At 43.6% G+C, this 19164-nt stretch overlaps 1 protein-coding gene and 1 pseudogene across 10 annotated transcripts in view; both read left to right on the top strand.

The window, feature by feature from the left end:
* Window positions 1-220: 220 nt before the first annotated feature.
* DEPDC5 (DEP domain containing 5, GATOR1 subcomplex subunit) overlaps window positions 221-19164 on the top strand; it is a 72932-nt gene continuing 53988 nt past the window's right edge. For all 10 annotated transcript variants that reach the window (XM_010814196.4, XM_005218191.5, XM_005218192.5 and 7 more), the window contains exons 1-12: window positions 221-422; window positions 1097-1214; window positions 5710-5797; window positions 6581-6627; window positions 8221-8306; window positions 9504-9587; window positions 10588-10637; window positions 12078-12147; window positions 13725-13803; window positions 14704-14765; window positions 17640-17709; window positions 18644-18716. In XM_010814196.4, the coding sequence (XP_010812498.1) occupies window positions 1157-1214; window positions 5710-5797; window positions 6581-6627; window positions 8221-8306; window positions 9504-9587; window positions 10588-10637; window positions 12078-12147; window positions 13725-13803; window positions 14704-14765; window positions 17640-17709; window positions 18644-18716 (767 nt within the window). In that variant the 5' untranslated portion in view covers window positions 221-422; window positions 1097-1156. The remainder of the gene's footprint in view (window positions 423-1096; window positions 1215-5709; window positions 5798-6580; window positions 6628-8220; window positions 8307-9503; window positions 9588-10587; window positions 10638-12077; window positions 12148-13724; window positions 13804-14703; window positions 14766-17639; window positions 17710-18643; window positions 18717-19164) is intronic.
* Window positions 18443-18628, top strand: LOC112442113 (uncharacterized; annotated as a pseudogene).

Here is a 19164-nt window from a genome sequence, read left to right on the forward strand (position 1 = left end):
TGAGTCTATTTCGGAACGTCTAGGAGGAAAAGGATTTCCTGCCCCGGTCGATGGCTCTTACGAAGCGGGAAACGCCGTCTGGCATCCCGGCCAATAGGCCGCACGTGAGGCCCCGCCCCCGACGCGAGCCCCGGATGGGGAAGTAGCGCGGACACCGAGACGAGGCGGAGGCCCGGCCAGAGCGGCCTGGCGCGGGTGGGCGGGAAGGGGGCGGTGCCCCGGGGCGGAGCCACCGGAGCGGCGCGGGTTCTCAGGTGAGCGCTCTGTGGCCGGGGCGGGCCGGCCGGCGCCTGGAGATCCGGCACGGGATCCTCGCGGACTCTGGGGGCGTAGGAGGGACGTCCGGAGGCGGCGCGGGGATCCGGCCAGGGTCCGGCCGTCGGAACCCCGGCCTCAAGCAGGAAGGGGCTCCGGAGCTGCGGGTGAGTGGACCTGTCCGCCGGGGCCGGAGTTGGGGATCAGGAGGAGAGGGCCAGGGCCCCGGTTCGAATCCTGGCCCCACCCCCAACCTGCTGTGTGACCTTAGACAAGTCTCTGTCCGTCTCTGAGCCTCAGTGACATCAGTTCTGACATGAGGGGTGCTGGTACGGGTAGGAACCGCGGAGAGTTTGTGCAGATGGAGGTTTGGGGAGCGATCTTTCCTCTCTCCTCGCCCAAGACATCGGTGGCCGAACGGGAACAGTAGGAATTCTCTGTCTCAGAGACCTCGGGCATGTCCCTTGCGCTGGCCCTCACTTTCTTCATCTACAAAATGAGTGTACCAAACCTCTTTTAAGGTCTCTTTAATGTTTGAGTGTTGTTGATTTATACAGAGGCAAGGTAATGGTGCCTCGTTTACTCCAAATTTTTCCTTCAGGGTGTGATAGCATGTCTAGGAGGCTGGAGTAGACCCTGACTTGAATTCCTTTTCGTTCCCAGATTGGTTGGTTCTGTTTTGTTTTCCATCCCTCTTGGTATTTGGAGGAGTGATTTCATCCAAGGATTGGTGCCACCTCTCAGCTGAGCAAGAGCAGTATTTTCACTGCCCTAAAATCAAAGAGCAGTTGCAAAGAAAACTCTGACATTCCAGCCTTTTTTGTTTGTATTTCACTGGCAGGGAGGCAAGATGACTTCTCTCCCCCAAACTTGGAACAGCTGAAGGAAACAACAGTGCAAGATGAGAACAACAAAGGTCTACAAACTCGTCATCCACAAGAAGGGCTTCGGGGGCAGTGGTCAGTATTGATTGGTCTTTGGGGTTGTGCAAGTTGGCTGAGGTTCTGATATATCCTGTGCCTTGAAGTTTACACTCTGACTCAGGAGACAATGGAGGCTCAGCAGGTAGCTTAACTGAGTGAGGCAGCAGGTGTGATACTGAAGTATTGAAAGGGTAGCAGGACCAGAGAGCACAAGCCCCTTCTAGAAGCATTTGCATTCTGCATTTTCAGGGATGTTGTGAGTATTTCCAGCTTACTACTCTTCATTTGTTTGTTTTTGTTTTATTTTTAATTGATGTGTGGTTGATTTACAGTGTTGTATTTAAGATGTATAGCAAAGTAATTCATATATATTTTTTTTTCATGTATTTTTCTCCATTGCAGGTTATTACATGGTGTTGAATATAGTTCGGTGTGCTAGGTCCTTGTTGATTTGTTTGTGTTTTTTATTACATATTTACTGTGTATGTTCTATAAAATTCCAGTCTGCACTGGTTCGGCAGATAAGAGAAACTTATGTTCAATGGAAGAGAGGTAGTAGGTGTGCATAAGACAGGTATGATCAAAGCAGGAACCTTTGCCTGGCTCTGAAGCACCATGAGTTGGGGCAGGACACAGCATGTTGCCCTCCATTAAACCTGAATCTGGGTATCAGCTCTGCCTCTTAATTTCCCTGTGACCTTGGGCAAGCCTCTGCTACTGCTGCTACTGCTAAGTCGCTTCAGTCGTCCGACTCTGTGCGACCCCATAGACGGCAGCCCACCAGGCTCCCCGGTCCCTGGGATTCTCCAGGCAAGAACACTGGAGTGGGTTGCCGTTTCCTTCTCCAATGCGTGAAGGTGAAAAGTGAAAGTGAAGTCACTCAGTTGTGTCTGACTCTCAGCGACCCCATGGACTGCAGCCTACCAGGCTCCTCCGTCCATGGGATTTTCCAGGCAAGAGTACTGGAGTGGGGTGCCATTGCCTTCTCCTTGGGCAAGCCTCTAGTTTACCTTAATTAGAAATTCCAGCTCTTTAGGGTAATTTCTCCATTTTTCTTAGCATGTTGAGATTATGAATCTGCAGAATGAGGAAGTACCTATTTATATGACTTTTTTTTTTTCTCTAGAGGAATGAATTTCCTTTCTGTCCTAACAACCTTATTTACTTCAGGAGTTGGAATTAACAACACAGTGTTTTAAAAATTGCATTTTACTATATATTTGCTCAAAATCCCTGGTGGCTCAGATGGTAAAGCATCTGCCTGCAATGTGGGAGACCTGGGTTCAATCCCTGGGTTGGGAAGATCCCCTGGAGAAGAAAATGGCAACCCACTCCAGTACTCTAGCCTGGAAAATTCCATGGATGGAGGAGCCTGGTAGGCTGTAGTCCATGAGGTTGCAAAGAGTCGGACATGACTGAGCGACTTCACTTTCACTTTTATATCTGCCCCTGTGTTATAGATGTATAAGCCTCCCAAAGGTAAGGGCTGCCTAAAAGGTAGAATAATAGTTTCTATATCATAAGATCTTAAGGGATCAAATTAAGTGATATATGTACAGTATTCAGCAGGCTACTTTGAGCTGCTAAATAAATGTAGCCATTGTAAGTACCAGGAAAAGGCTATACCAGGCATTGCTATATTTAAAACATAATTTCTGCTAAAACCACACTCTGTTGTTAACATTGTACTTTGTATGCAGTGGAAGCTGCTAAACCTTTGTGGAGCAGAATTGAACAAACAAATAACTTTTGACACAGGAAAGGATAAAAGGATACAGTGTACACAGTGTATCTATTAATACAGTGTATGTAAGTGTTCTTTTTCAGGTGTGCAAGACAGTGGTAGATCCCTGCTGTACCCAGTCTGCTGCAGGACTATAAAAAAAAATACATCCTACAATATTACTCAGCCATAAAAAAGAATGAAATGCCATTTGCAGCAACATGGATAGACCTAGAGAATATTATGCTTAGTGATTAAGTCAGACAGAGAAAGACAAATACTAAAAAAATAATACAAAACAAATGAATGTATATGCAGAACAAACGCTCAGACATATAAAACAAAACTTGTGGTAACCAAAGAGGAGAGGAAAAAAGGGAGGGACAAATGAGGGGTATGGGATTAATGGATACAGACTGCTGCTGCTGCTGCTGCTAAGTCGCTTCAGTCGTGTCCGACTCTGTGCGACTCCATAGACGGCAGCCCAACAGGCTCCCCCGTCCCTGGGATTCTCCAGGCAAGAATACTGGAGTGGGTTGCCATTTCCTTCTCCAATGTATGAAAGTGAGAAGTGAAAGTGAAGTCGCTCAGTCGTGTCTGACTCTTAGCGACCCCATGGACTGCAGCCTACCAGGCTCCTCCGTCCATGGGATTTTCCAGGCAAGAGTACTGGAGTGGGGTGCCATTGCCTTCTCCAGGATACAGACTACTATGTATCAAATAGATAAACAACAAGGATATATTATGTAGCAGAGGGAATACACCTCTTATCTTATAATAGCTCATAATGGTATATATTCTGCAAAAATACTGAATCATATGCTGAACACCTGAAGCTAATGCAGTATTGTATGTCAACTGTATGTCAATAAATAAATAAAATAAACATCAAATTGAAAAAAATACATCCAACAAATATTTATTAGGTACATACCTATACCAGTGGAGAAGGAAATGGCAACCCACTCCAATATTCTTGCCTGGAGAGTCCCATGGACAGAGGAGCCTGGTGGGCTGTAGTCCATGGGGTTGCAATAGTCGGATATGACTTAGCGACTAAACCACCTATCTATATGCCAAGCATAAAGATTTTGAATATGACAAGGTTCCTTCTCCCTAAGGAGCTTTCAGCTTGTTGAGACATACATGCAAAAAGAAATGATAAGATTAAACAGGAAGGAATACTTGTTAGACTGTGAAAGTTAGAGGAAGACTTCATAGAGGATTTGCTTTACACCTGTCAGTGCAAACTGTATCCCCCCCCCAAAAAAAGCAACTGTGGATTAACTCAGTACTTTGCTTTCCTAGGCTGAATTCTTGTTGGTTCTGATTATATCTGAAATCTGGACATATTTATTTGTCATAATTTTAGCATGATAGAAGGATATGTTGGGAATTCCCTATGGTCCAGTGGTTAGGACTCTGTGCTCTCACTACTGAAGGCCTGGGTTTGATCCCTGGTTGGGGAATTAATATCCTACAAGCCATGTGACATGGCCAAAAAAAAGAAAAGAAAAAAAAAAAAGACCATCTTTCCCTAAAAGCTAAAACAGAGACAAAGAAAAAACAACAACAAAAAGTACCGTATCTTTATGATCCTGAGTTTGTTATATTTGAAAGAGTTCCCTCCCCCGTCCCCGAGCCCTAGCGTGGGGCAAGGATAGGTAAACATATAAAATCACATCCTCTCTATATTTAAGTCTCCTGTACCCAGCTCCAGACTGAAAAAGAAGACTCTCATACATTATATGCTGTATACACTGTATCCTTACATCCTGTCCTCTGTCAAGTTATTTCTGTTGTCTATTCAATTCTGCTATATGTGAATTTTTTCCCTGATCAAGCATTGCCCTCCAAGTCCAGGGTGTTTTATTTGGCTTGAGGGGTGTGGGAGACTGTGGGTTTTGGAACCCTGGACTAGTAACCAGTCCTCGTGCACTGTCGTTACTAGCTCTCTACCTTTGGCAAGTTGCTTTATCTCTTGTTTCCTTCTATTAGATCTAGAGATTTATTGTGAGGGTCACATTCAGATAGTATTTTGAAAAATTCTTTGAATATTAAATAGAAGGGATTGTGCTGTATGTGGGCCCCTGGCTGTCTTGATCCTGGTGTATGCCAGATGCACGCCATTTGAGGAAGGAAAGAATTGCCCTAGAGGTCTAATTCCCAGAGAGGAAGAGCTGCCTTCTCCCTGGGAGCAGTGGGCTGGCAGGTAAAGGTCTGGAGACAAAGGTCCCCGAACACCATCCCACTCAGCTGCTCACCAGCTCTGGCTTCCTGTACAAATCCTTCAGTCAAGCTAAATTTCATTTATTTATTTTTAAAAAGAATTTTCGTTATTTTTGGCTTTGCTGGGTCTTCGTTGCTGCGCAGGCTTTTCTCTGGTTGCAGAGGTGGGGACTGCTCTCTAGTTGCGGAGCGTGGGCTTCTCGTTGCAGTGGCCTCTCCTGTAGCAGAGCACAGGCTCTGGGGTATGCAGGCTTCAGTAGTTGTGGCGTGTGGGCTCCGTACTGTGGTTCCCGGGCTCTAGGCTCAACAGTTGTGGTGCACGGGCTTAGTGGCTCCCAGTGGGATCTTCTCGGACCTGGGATCGAACCCATGTCTTCTGCATTGGCAGGTGGATTCTTTACCACGGAGCCACTAGGGAAGCCTTGATAGAAGGAATTTTAAATGGAACTTCCTCTGTGAGATGGGGTTGTCGTACTGAATGATGGGGTTGTAAGGATCCAGCATGAGAACCACAACTGAGTTGTGGATCCACAACTGAGTGAGTTGCTTGCTGCCTAAGATCCCTGAATTGTCTTTCAGACGATGAGCTAGTTGTGAACCCCAAAGTATTTCCACACATCAAGCTTGGAGACATCGTGGAGATTGCCCACCCCAACGATGAGTACAGGTGAGCATCTGAGCAGGAGCAGGGGGCTAGCTGGGCAGCCCGCTGTTTCCAGGTGACGTGTCGTCTAAGGGGATGGAGGGCGAGATGGCTCTTTGCCTTGGGATAAAAATGTTCCTGCCCTCCGGGATTTGCTAGACCAATCAATCTTTTTAAAAGGGGTCCATTCTTTCTGTTTACAAAGCTGAGAGGAGAACTCTGAACAATTCTGTAGCATTTATTCATTTCCTTGAATACAGTAAGTCTCTGACATACAGATGAGTTCTGTTCTGAGAGTTCGTTTGTCCGTAAGTCCAATTTGTCCCTAAGTCCAGCGAAGTTGGTCTAGGTACCCAACTGACACAATCGGCTGTATAGTACTGTGGTGTAATAGGTTCAGAACATTGGGCTTGCCAGTATTCGAGTTCTTCCATATGGAAAAGCCCAAATGAACTTTTTGGCCAACCTAATACTTTTTCACACAAATAATACATACATCAAAAACACAAAAAATAAAACATGTTTAATCTCACAGCACAGTACCTTGAAAACTACAGTCATCCAGTACAGTGGGTGGCACACAGGGGCTGGCGCGCACGTTCACGTCTTTGAACGTTCACAGATTGAAGGTTTGGATGTAGGGGCTTACTGAACAAGTGCAGAGTTGGTTTCTAAAGGAACTCTCTCCTGTTCTTGTGCTGCCAGTTAGAATATGTCCAGAGTGATCTGTTTGTGTTTTCTGGGTGGTAAAGAAAGCTGATTAGTTAATGCTGACAACATCTCTTTGTTGCTTTTTTTTTCCCCCAGCCCTCTGCTTTTGCAAGTCAAGTCACTTAAGGAGGATTTGCAGAAAGGTAAGAATTCCGTCTCTCTTCTCCAAGATTTTTTACACTTTATTGTTTCAGAAACTTTAAGAAACCCCCCTTCACAATGAGGGCACAGTACGTCTCTCCTTATCAAATTGTGTTCCTGCTAATGAAAATATTGTCAGATACCAAAACTGCCAAGGAATCTCATTTGTCAGCACCTTGAAGGCACTAGAAATTTTTAACTATGTTTAGGGACTTCCCTGGTTGTCCAGTGGTTAAGACTCTGTGCTCCCAATGCGGGGGGCCTGGGTTCGATCCCTGGTCAGGAAACTAAGAGTTCCCACAACTAAGACCTTCCACAGCCAAATAAGTAAATATTAACAAGAAAACAAAAACTATATTTAGAATCAAAAGGAAAGTAGATGAAGCCCTACACTTAAACTCCAAAACAATTGTTGGCAAAGCATGTTTTCCTCAATATGATATTTTTTCACAAAATATTTGTTACGTGTCTGCACTGGGTTGGAGCAGGAGAGGAACATATACCGCTGATTACCCAGCACCTGGGCAAGGCACTGTGCTGCAGCTGTTTGTCATCTATCTTTCTTGATCTTCCCACCAGCTCTCGAGTGAGGGAGGAACCTTTGTCTCGGTGGGATGAGCAAGTTTGCCTGGTGTTAGCAAGTGAAGGAGCCAGAGCAGTGATCCTGTCAATACTTACTCATTCTGGATCCAAATCCTTTCTTCTAATGACTATACCCTGCTGATCTAGGAACTAAAATGTTAACTGATAGCAAATAAAATAATTCCTTAAACGGCACTGAAAAGAAAAAAAAATTTTTTTTTAATCTTCTCTAAAGGATTTTGATGTCAACCACTTTTTTATGTTTTAACTTGATGGGAAAACGTGTTTTCAAACCTAGATCCTGAGTGTCCTTTTACTCTCATCTCTTCTTCTGCTGCCTGTTAAGGTTTTTGCTTAGCAGACTTCAGGGCTCATTGGAAAGTTTGTTTCTTCGTTGACTACCATCACTACTCTTATTCCAAAAGAGAAACGATCTCTTTCCTCTTCTAAATTTTCACAACCCTTTGAACGTTCTTATGTTGCTTCTTAAATTCTTTTCTCTATCTCTCTAAATATACATATACATATATATATATATATTTCAGTCTGTCTCTCTCTCATTTTTTAATTGCTTGGGTTCAGGTCTTACTTCACCTGAAAAGCAGTTTTAAGTTCCTGAAGACAGAAAACATGTCTTGCCCTTGGTAAGGGATCAGTTGTATTGTTTGTTGAATGTTTGGGTATTTATAGATTGTGTGTGTGTGTGTGTGTGCGTGCACACACACGCACACACATGCCCTCAGTTGTATCTCATTCTTTGTGACCCCATGGACTGTAGCCTGCCAGTCTCCTCTGCCCATGAATTTTCTAGGGAAGAATACTGGAGCGTGTTGCCATTTCCTTCTCCAGGGGATCATCCCGACCCAGGGATCGAACCCACACCTCCTGATTCTCCTGAATTGGCAGGCAGATTCTTTACCACTGAGCCACCTGAGAAGCCATTTATAGATAAGAATGTATTTACCTGGTTTTTCAGAATACGTTATGTGATCCAGATTTCTTCTCTGTTTCAGAAACTATCAGTGTGGACCAGACTGTGACTCAGGTGTTCCGGCTGAGACCTTACCAAGATGTGTATGTGAATGTTGTAGACCCTAAGGTATGTCTTTGTTCTGGATTTGAATATCTTATGGGGAATGATTGGAGAAGGAAATGGCAACCCACTCCAGTATTCTTGCCTGGAGAATCCCAGGGACGGGGGAGCCTGGTGGGCTGCCATCTATGGAGTCGCACAGAGTCAGACACGACTGAAGCGACTTAGCAGCAGTATGGGGAATGATTAATGCCTTACCTCAACAGTAGGTTTCTAAGGAAATAATGAGTTACTTAGGGCTTCCCTGGTGGCTCAGACAGTAAAGAACCCGCCTGCAATGCAGTAGACCTGGGTTCAGTCTCTGGGTTTGGAAGATCCACTGGAGAAGGGACTGGCTACCCACTCCAATATTCTTGCCTGGAGAATTCCAGAGACAGAAGAGCCTGGTGGGCATCGCAAAGAGTGAAACATGATGGAGCAACTAACACACCAAGTGTAGTGTTAGACTATTCAATGTGTGGTCATACAGAGGTTATTTAGGCTATAGACAGAATGTACGTTGCATTTAAAGTCCTCCTTTTTTAAAAGCTTGTCCTATAAAGATTCTGTACATATATGTATGTTTGTGAAGCTAAATATAAAATTCTCTATAAAATACTGAAATTTCTTTCTGTGTTGTCATTTTACTTTGAGCAATGATGCTATAAAATTAAGAGGTAAAAAAATCATTGTCCAAGTGACATAATCAGTATTATCTAGGGAAATAAAACCCATAGCTCAGTGTCACATTTGTGTACCAAAATCAAGACTAAAACACTGTCTACTCTGGTATGCTTTGCATTTGACCATGGTACAGTGGCTGTCGTATCTGTTGGACACTTCCCTGTCCTCAAAAGCCTTCTCAGGCAGGATAAAATTCTATTTCTCAGGGTTCCGCTAATGAATGGGCTTCCCTTGTGGCTCATTGGGTAAAGAATCTGCCCACAATGTGGGAGACCTGGGTTTGATCCCTGGGCTGGGAAAATCCATGGAGAAGGGAAGGCTACGCACTCCAGAATTCTGGCCTGGAGAATTCCATGGACTATATAGTCTATGGAGTCACAAAGAGTCGGACATGGCTGAGCGACTTTCACTTTCACTACTGAATGGTCTTCAGCGCTTGTCTTTTTGTCAAAAAGTTTCTCTGTGGTGAGTGAGCACTATCTTACACCTATAAAGCATGGCAGAGTAATGCAGAGACATACATCTGATTATCCTTTTTAGGATGTGACCCTTGACCTTGTGGAATTAACCTTTAAGGATCAATATATTGGCCGTGGGGATATGTGGCGACTAAAGAAAAGTTTGGTAAGATGTGATTTCTTTTTGTTTTTAAAGTCTATTACTTTTTCTATTATGTTAATAATCTATGTCACTGGGGAGATTTATGTCTAGTCGGAAGAAAAGTATAAAATCATTTCCAATTCCAGCATCACAGACAATTATTGTGGAGATGTTGTCTGTCTCCTTCCATTCTCTTTTCATGTTTTTTTTTCATGCTTTCTTCTGCTTGTTTGTTTTCACAGAGTTTTACTTTGCATTTTTTGATCTGAATGGGAAAGTATAATACGATTTTACATTTAAATGGGACTTTGATTTTCAAGTTTTCGCCTGATTTCATTTGCTCCTCATATCTCCTCCTGTGGATAGGCCTTTATTACCCTGAATTTATATATATGAAAACTGAGATAGAGGGGTTGAGTGAGTGCCCAAGACGAGAAAGCTAGTAAACAGTTGACACTCGGCTGGAACTGAGATCTTGTTGCTTCCAGGTCAGCCTGCTTTTCACTTTCCACTCCTCCCATTTTTCCTTGTTTATTTATTTTTACCTGGCATTTCCCACTGAACATGATCAGTTCATCACAATTGCGAGCTGGTGCAGACACTTCTCCTTTTGGACTCTTTGGCCATTATGGAACAGCAAGTCCTAAGTAAAATGTGCACACTGTATATTTTTAGACAGAGATGTTTTTGCGTATTTTTTATTTGGTGCGAGAAGGTTCCATTTTCTAAAATGAGAAGTAGATGTTCTATATGTAAATATAGGTGCATACGTGAGCGTCTATGACAAATACACAGGTGAAGCGGGCCACTTATTATCCGCCCAGTCTTTACTATTGTCTGTACCTGCCAAGCCCTTAAGAACCTACTGTTATACCCGCCCCAGCAGGTTTCCCTGTGGGATAAATCTGTTCTCCCATGTTAATTGAATATCGGGTGGTTAGAAGAGATTAGAAAGCCAGGAGACTTTCTTTGTGCCCTTTTATGGCCTCGATGTGTTGTTGAATCTCTCTCTCTCTCCACTTAGGTCAGCACATGTGCCTATATCACTCAGAAGGTGGAATTTGCTGGCATCAGGTAACTAGTGTGTCCCTCTTGATTCATCAGCTTGTGAACAGGAGCAGGATCCAGTGCAGTAACTGTTCTACATACAGCCTTTGAGTTGTGTGGGTGTCCATATAATAAAACACACAGTAGGTCCAGGAGCAGGCAGATCTGTTTGCTAGGCACACTTAAAGCCCATTGGAACACTCAGTTTGGGTGTTTTTCTGCTCAATCTGCCCAACTGCAGAGGATCTTCTGGAATATTCTCTCTGACTTGAGCTCTGATTCTTTAACGGCCAGTCTCAACACACGTGTCCTGGTGATGGAATTAACACTGTCAAGTACCACTTGTTCAGCACATGCTGTGTATCAGGCGTGTGCTAAGTATTTTTACATACAGTGCTTGTTCGTTGTAGACAATTTGAAAAACAGGATAAAGAAGCAAGAGGAGGGCTTCCCTGGTGGCTCAGTGGTAAAGAATCTGCCTACCAATGCAAGAGACACAGGTGTAATCCCTGGTCCAGGAAGATCCCACATGCCGCCAAGCAGCTAAGCCCATGCAACACGACCACCAAGCCTGTGCTCTAGAGCCCAGGAGCCGCAACTACTGAAGCCCGCTCGTCACAGAGCCTGTGCTCCGCAGCAAGAGGAGCCACTGCAGTTAGAAGCCCACACACCACAACTAGAGAGTGGCTGCTGCTCGTTGCAGCTAAGAAAAGCCCATGCAGCAACAAAGACCCGGCACAGCCAAAAAAAAAGCAACAGCTTAATCTCACAACAATGACTGAAAAATAAACAAAAATGAATTAAAAAAAAAAAAAAAGATGCAGGGACAGAAGATATCATATTACTTAATAATGACATGAAAAATTTTCAGTAAAGTGGCTTCCACTGGGACTTCCCTGGTAGTCCAGTAGTTAAGACTGTGCTTCCAGTGCAGGGGGCATGAGTTTGATCCTTCGTTGGGGAAATAAGATCCAGAATGCTGCATGGCTTGCCCGAGAAAAGACGGGCTCCACTGAGTAGGGATCCTGTGCCTTTATACTTCCTGTCTGCTTGTGATACTGCGATGCGTCTTGTTTTTGTTGAAACTCATTATCTCAAAGCTAGGATTAGCAAATTTGTTCATCAGTGCTTTCTAACTGTTTTTGTGACATGGGCCCTTTTGAGATTTGACAAAGTGTACAATTCTGTGCTCAGGAAAGACTGCATCATTTAGACGGTTCGTGGGTTCCCCAAAGCCCTTCCTCAGATTCAGAGGTTGTCTGTAGACCCGCAAATCAAGAGCTCCTGTTGTACAAATTCAGTGCACACTGAAAATTCTTTCTGTTGTGTCTGTGGCACTCTGGAAATCTGTAACTGACCAGGTCATTTGGGTGACAATGACAGAGTAGAGGGAGCTACCCTGAAGGCACCTCCATTTCTTCTTGGTTTATGTAGGACTTGTAATAATGTGTGTGCGTCTCCTTTTAGGGCACAGGCTGGTGAGCTGTGGGTCAAGAATGAGAAGGTCATGTGTGGTTATATCAGCGAAGATACCAGGGTGAGGTTGATATGATGCTTTTTTGGTTTTGTTTCCCCATGTTGTGATGTCTGTAAGTCATGAAATAAAAAACAAAACGGAAACCAGCAAAAACCTGATCTTATGATCAAGCTCGTGACCAAGCTACCATCTGCCCGACTGGAATAATACTGTAATAAAGCAGGGACTCCTGAAATTCTAGGGTTTTACAGTTTGATCTCTCTGCTTTGGGGGTGATCTTTGTTTTCTTTTGTTTATATCAGATGTAAAAATGGAGTGTCTAGGTCACAGACTTCTGTGCCCACTAATTCACAGCAAAAGTTAAGCTGAGTTGAAGATTGTGTTGGTAAACCTGGAAAAGGACCTTTGCCAGGGAATCTCCTGTGACTCTGGTACAGTTGGGAAATTCCAAACTGAGCGCCTATGCACGTTCCCCATGCTGGTGGGAATCAGGGCCCAGAAGCTGTGGCTCCAGGGCTTTCCCCACCCTGGTGAAAGCACCTGTCTGCTCTTCCGTGTTCCCACCCACAGCCTCCCCACCAGCAGTGGTTCTCAACCCCAGGGTGATGATGCCTCCCCAGGGGTCTTTTGGCAAAGTCTGCAGACATCTTTGTCACAACTGGGGTTGTGTGGAGGATGCTGTTCAATCTGTTACAGCATGAAGCATAGCCCTCCAGAGAGAGGATCACCTGGCCCGAAAGGGCAGTAGTGTGGGGGGCTGTACCAGGCGCTGTGGGCTGGTCAGTGTCCCTGGCTTCTACTCACTAAATGCCAGTAGCTCCCACCCCCGTCCCCACCCCCTGCAAGTCACAACCTCCAGAAATGTCACTAGACATCACCAGATGTCTCCTGGGCAGGCAAGGTAGTTGGGAACTTGGGGCAATTTTGAGAGATAACCACTCTGTCTTACAAAAAATTATTTTTGTAATTTGCTTATTTATATAGTGACAATACATATATATTTTACCCTAAGTAGTGTATTCCTCATTTTGCTTACTTTTGAGTTTTATTAAAGAGTAATGAAAATGTATTCTCCCCCTTCCTCCCTCCCACTTTCTTTTTTAGCTGTCTTGTTTGCACTCACTATGTCTTAAATCACTGATTAGGAGTGTATTTGTCATGTCATAGGTTCTGGTCTGTAAGATAAGGCCAAATTATCTTTCAAATTCTTTGGACCAATTTATACTCCTAGTTAGCCATATATAAAACCTCCTGTTTTTTACTTTCTCCAATACCCAGTTTTAAAGTTTGAAAATTTTTGCCACTGTAGTGGGCATGCATTGGTATTTTACAGTAATCTTTCCCCTAGTTTTATAGCAATTCACTCCTTTTTTCCTTTATTGTCTTGGCTGCGCTGCAAGGCATATGGTCTATAGTTTACCAATCGGGTCGAAACCCATTCTCCTTGCAGTGGAAGGGTGGAGTCATAATCGCCGGATCACCAGGAAATTCCCTTAACCATTTTTAAATGTACAGTTCAGTAGTTTTGAGTATATTCACATCATTCTGAAACAAATCTCCAGAACTTTTTCATTTTGCGGAACTGAAATTCTATCCAAAATTGCTTTTTAATGCAATTATGTTTTTGTTTATTGCAGGTGGTGTTCCGTTCTACGTCGGCTATGGTTTACATATTTATTCAGATGAGCTGTGAAATGTGGGATTTTGATATTTATGGTACTGTTCCTAAGTGTGGGTTGTAATGCTGATGGGGAGAAGTTTCTGGTTTCCTTCAAATTGGTATCATTAACTGTAATCTCTGAACATTCTCTGAAGATATGTCCTGAATCTTTATAAATCCTCAAATGTTAAAAATAAATATACATATTATATGTGCAGTGAATTGTATGAAATGTAGTAAAGCATTAAGGAAAAATCTGTATTCTCAGATCTTCAGTTATTCTATAGGTGCAGAATCAAAAGTCATAGAGGTAGTGACTTTATGGCCAGGAACCAGCATCTTCTTTGATAACTTTCATTTCATGTTCTGCCACTCACAGAAATCACCAAGTTTGTCTCATTTTATTAGAATTACTGCACTATAAGTGGAGTATGATAAAGCTGCCATGAGGTGTGGATGCTGTGCCCAACACCCCAGCCTCATGGTTCATGCAGTTCTAGCTTGTGTTTAGCAAAATTACAAATTAATTTTTCATGTAGGTCATCAAGGGTTTGCTGAAGAACAGCAGAAACTGCAAGGGATAATTTAGTGACTGCCCAGGGTCTGCCCGATCACCTTCGAACAAACATGAAGCGTCACTGTGAGAATACTTATATTTACCACTTAGATGGTTCTCTCATTTTGAAGATACACTCTTTTTCAAGCATCAAAACTTTTTCAATCTTTTCACAACTTTATCAGATCTTTTTCAATCATGGGTTTTACCCTGAACCCATGACCTCTTAGCAAGTGAAGTAAATATTAAATTTGGCTCAATAGAAAGTCTAGGTCGAAACCACTTTTAGGATAGAGCACCTTCTCTTTGACTAGTCCTATTCCTATTACTTTACTGAGGGAAGAATTTGTAAGCAAGAAATAAAGAGAATTCTCACCTTCTTCCTATTGTTTCTTTTCAGGGGATCTGTATTTTGAGAAAGCTGTGAATGGTTTCCTTGCTGATCTCTTTACCAAGTGGAAGGTATGTTTCTTCTCATGCACCAAGTCTTGCTGTATAAACATTATTCAGTGCAGATTTTTAAAACAAACTATTTCTATTAATCTGCATTTAATGGAGGCACCAGAGCTAATTGATGAGACTGTAGATTTAAATTACCTTAATCACTTCAACATGGTGAAGTGTACTTGTGAAGAACCCAGAGCTAACATCAAACTCAGTGGTAAGAGACTGAAGACTTTCCCCCTTAAGTTCAGGAACAAAATAAGGATATTTGCTTTCATCACTAGTATTCAGTGCAGATGGTGACTGCAGCCATGAAGTTAAAAGACGCTTGCTCCTGGGAAGGAAAGCTAGGACAAACCTAGACAGCATATTAAAAAGCAGAGACATCACTTTGCTGACAGAGATCGGTAGAGTCAAGGTATGGTTTTTCCAGTAGTCATGTACACGATGTGAGAGTTGGACCATGAAGAAGGCTGAGCGCTGAAGAATTGATGCTTTCAAATTGTGGTGCTGGAGGACAGCAAGGAGAGCAAACCAGTCCATCCTAAAGGAAATCAGTCCTGAATATTCACTGGAAGGACTGATGCTGAAGCTGAAGCTCGAATACTTTGGCCACCTAATGTGAAGAGCCAACTCATTGGAAAAGACCTTGATGCTGGGAAAGATTGAAGGCCAAAGGAGACGTTGGCAGAGGACAAGATGGTTAGATCGCATTGCTGATTCAGTGGACATGATTCTGAGCAAACTCTGGGAGACAGTGAAGGACAGGGAAGCCTGGTGTGCTGCAGTCCATTGTGTCACAAAGAGTCAGGCATGACTTAGGGACGGAACAACAGCAATTCAGTGTCGTACTGGAAATTCTAGCCAGAGCAACTAGGCCAACAAAAGAAAGAAAAAGAAGGCCCCCATGTTGGAAGAGAAGTAAAACTATCTTTCTACACAGATGACATCTTATATGTAGAAAACCCCCCAAAATCCATTAAAAGAAACAACTATTAGAGCTAATGAACACATTTACCAGAGTTCAAAATCAGCACACAGATCATTTGTATTTCATCAACAATGAACAATCTGAACAGGAAATTAAAACAAGGAATTAAAAAAAAATTTTTTTTAAACAAGGAATTAAAAATTTTAAAGAGAAATAAATTAAAAATTCCATTTACAAGAGCATCAGAGAAATAAAACACTATGCAATAATTTACCCAAGAAGGTGCAAGGTTTGTACACTAAAATCTACAAAATGTTGCTGAAGGAAAGACCCAAATCAAAGAAAAACATCTCATGTTCATAGATCAGAGGACTTAATATTGTTAAAATAGCAATACTACCCGAGGACTTCGCTGGTGGCTCAGACGGTAAAGAATCTGACTGCAGTGGAGAAGACATGAGTTTGATCCCCTGAGTCGGGAAGATCTGGAGAAGGAAATGGCAACCCCCTCCAGTATTCTTTGCTGGGAAATCCCATGGACAGAGGAGTCTGGTGGGCTACAGTCCACGGGGTTGCACAGAGCTGGACGTGGCTGAGTGACTAAACAAAAGCCGCCACCGCCAGATGTTGTTGTAAGTGATTTACCTACGTTATCCCACTGAATCCTGTCTCTTGTCACTCTTCACAGATAGGGAAAGTACAGCTGAAAGAGGTAGGTACCTTGCCTGGGATCAGTAGCCTGCAAAAGCAGAACAAGAATTCTAGTCCTGTTCCATCCTTTCCCCCAGTGCTCTCCTGGGATCGTAACCCCCAGGCCATCCTGTCTGTGTTTCTGTAGTCCTGAGCCATGTCACCCTGTTGTATGTCACCTCCTCCATCACACATGAGTTGAGAAGCTCACATGCCCATGCCAGCCCACCATCAGACATTTTTTCTGTCTAAAACTTACACCCCAATCAGATGAGTTTGAAGCTGCATTTGGAGTGCTAGGTGTCCAATAAATGAGTTGGTGGCTAGTGAAGGTATGCCCTTGGTCCTGTGGCTTGTATTTAGGGATTTCTGTCTGCCTGAGAGATAGCTGTGAAGACCATATGGTGACGTGCAATGTGCGTTATGTTGTCTTCCTTATATGATGACTGCTGAATCGTGCAATCAGTAGGCTGAGTTTGAGTCGAGGTTGGTTAGTGTGGGTTTCTGTTTTCAAAGACAAGGAGGAACTGATACTGAGCTTGCCGACTCCCTGGTGCAGGCCAAATTTCATGCCGTCTGTAAACACCCTACTTCTAGAACATTGAACTCCCGACTGCATGGAAATGTTTATTCTCACTCGTCCCCGTCCTAGTCTAAAGGTAATTCTCTGCCTTGATTTCAACCCCTGCATCTCAAGCAGCATCCAGTCCCCATCCTGTGACCCTGGAAGTAGGCAGGAGTGTCTGCTTCTGGCATCCCACTACCCTAGGTTCTGTTCTTCTCTAAACCACAGTCCTGAAAAGGTTAAAACACACCGTGAAGCAGGTATAAATACCAGGATCCTCTGACAGGGGGCTGGTCTGTTTCACACCACAGCAAGGAGACACCCCCACCTTACTGGTGATCTGCAGTTTTTTGTTTGTTTGTTTTGGCTGCACTGCGTAGCTTGCAGGACCTTAGTTCCACAATCAGGGATGGAAGCCATGCCCCCTGCAGTGGAAGCGTGGAGTCTTCACCACTGGGCCACCAGGGAAATCCAGTGATTTGCGGTGACTTCAGATAACTTTCCCAAGGTCACATAGTGGTCAGTTTCAGGGCCATGAGTCAGCCTAGCACTCTGTCCTCTGTATTATGCAGCCTACAGTTACAGGAGGTTACCCAATACCTGAGCCTCTGCTTCCCAGAGCTGAGACTGCTGTGTTCACGAAGGCTGCTTCACAGTGAAGTAAATGGATTGAACTTGAGCCCTCTTTTTCTGTATTCATGCCTAGGAGAAGAACTGCAGTCATGAAGTGACAGTGGTCCTGTTTTCTAGGACTTTTTATGATGCGAAATCTCTTGGTGAGTAACTCTTTCTCTTACAAAGTTATATTTTTTTTAACTTTTTATTTTGCACTGGGGTAGAGCCAATTATGGCCCCCCACTCCAGTACTCTTGCCTGGAAAATCCCATGGACGGAGGAGTCTGGAGGGCTGCAGTCCATGGGGTCGCTAAGAGTCAGACACGACTGAGCAACTTCACTTTCACTTTTCACTTTCATGCACTGGAGAAGGAAATGGCAACCCACTCCAGTGTTCTTGCCTGGAGAATCCCAGGGACGGGGGAGCCTGGTGGTCTGCCGTTTATGGGGTCGCACAGAGTCGGACACGACTGAAGCGACTTAGCAGCAGCAGCAGCAGCAGAGCCAATTAACAATGTTGTGATAGTTTCAACTGAACAGTGAAGGGACTCAGCCATACATATACATGTATCCATTCTTCCCCCAAATCCCCTCCTATCCAGGTTGCTACATGACATTGAACAGAGTTCCTTTGCGACATAGTAGGTCCTTGTTGGTTATCCATTTCAAATAGAGCAGGGTGTACATGTCCATCCCAATCTCTCTAACTGTTCCTAAAGTTATTTTTTTATTAAGCTTTCCACATGTCAATCCTGATTCACTCTGTATCATTTTTTCTTTCCTGCTCCATCTCTCCCAGTTTTTCGGTTAAAAGATAGGATAGAGTGGAAAATGACTCAGTCCATTAGTCAATGCAAGAAGTCTCTGGGCTGTGATCCATCTTAAAACCAACCTAGTTTTGCACAGTGGCAGTATCGTAGCCCATAAGGTTTATCTGAGGTGCCATTATTGCTAATTGAAAACTTTTCCCAACTTAATAGAAATATAGTTACCTTTTGTGTGTGTTTGTGTGATGTAGTTCTTCAATCCAGAAGGGGGAGCAGAGAAACTGAATTTCTTCAATTTGATCTACGTATGTTGTTTTCTCTATTTCAGATGAATTTCCTGAAATAAACCGAGCCTCAATTAGGCAGGATCACAAGGGGCGATTCTATGAAGACTTTTACAAGTATGTTTGGGTGCTTTTGCCTTTTTTTCTCCTTGCTTGTTTCTTACCTAACTTAAAAAATTAACCTTTTGACTTTGGAATAATTTTAGGTTTGCAGAGAAGTAGCAAAGCTAGCACAGAGAGTTCCCATATACGCTTTACACAGTTTACTCTGAACATTTCCTAACCAAGGTACATCTGTTAAAACTCAGATGAGCACTGGTGTGTGCTCAGTCGCTTAAGTCTTGTCTAACTCTTTTGCAACCCCATGTACTGTAGCCCACCAGGCTCCTCTGTCCATGGGATTCTCTAGGAAGAATACTGGAGTGGGTTGCCTTTTCCTTCTGCAGGGGACCTTCTCAACCCAGGGATCGAACCCCCATCTCCTGCTGGGCAGGTGGATTCTTTACCACTGAGCTACCTGGGAAGCCTCACGCTGGTACATTGCTATGAACTAAATCTCAGACTT

This window comes from Bos taurus, chromosome 17, assembly GCF_002263795.3.
Source record: "Bos taurus isolate L1 Dominette 01449 registration number 42190680 breed Hereford chromosome 17, ARS-UCD2.0, whole genome shotgun sequence".
Lineage (NCBI taxonomy): Eukaryota > Metazoa > Chordata > Mammalia > Artiodactyla > Bovidae > Bos > Bos taurus.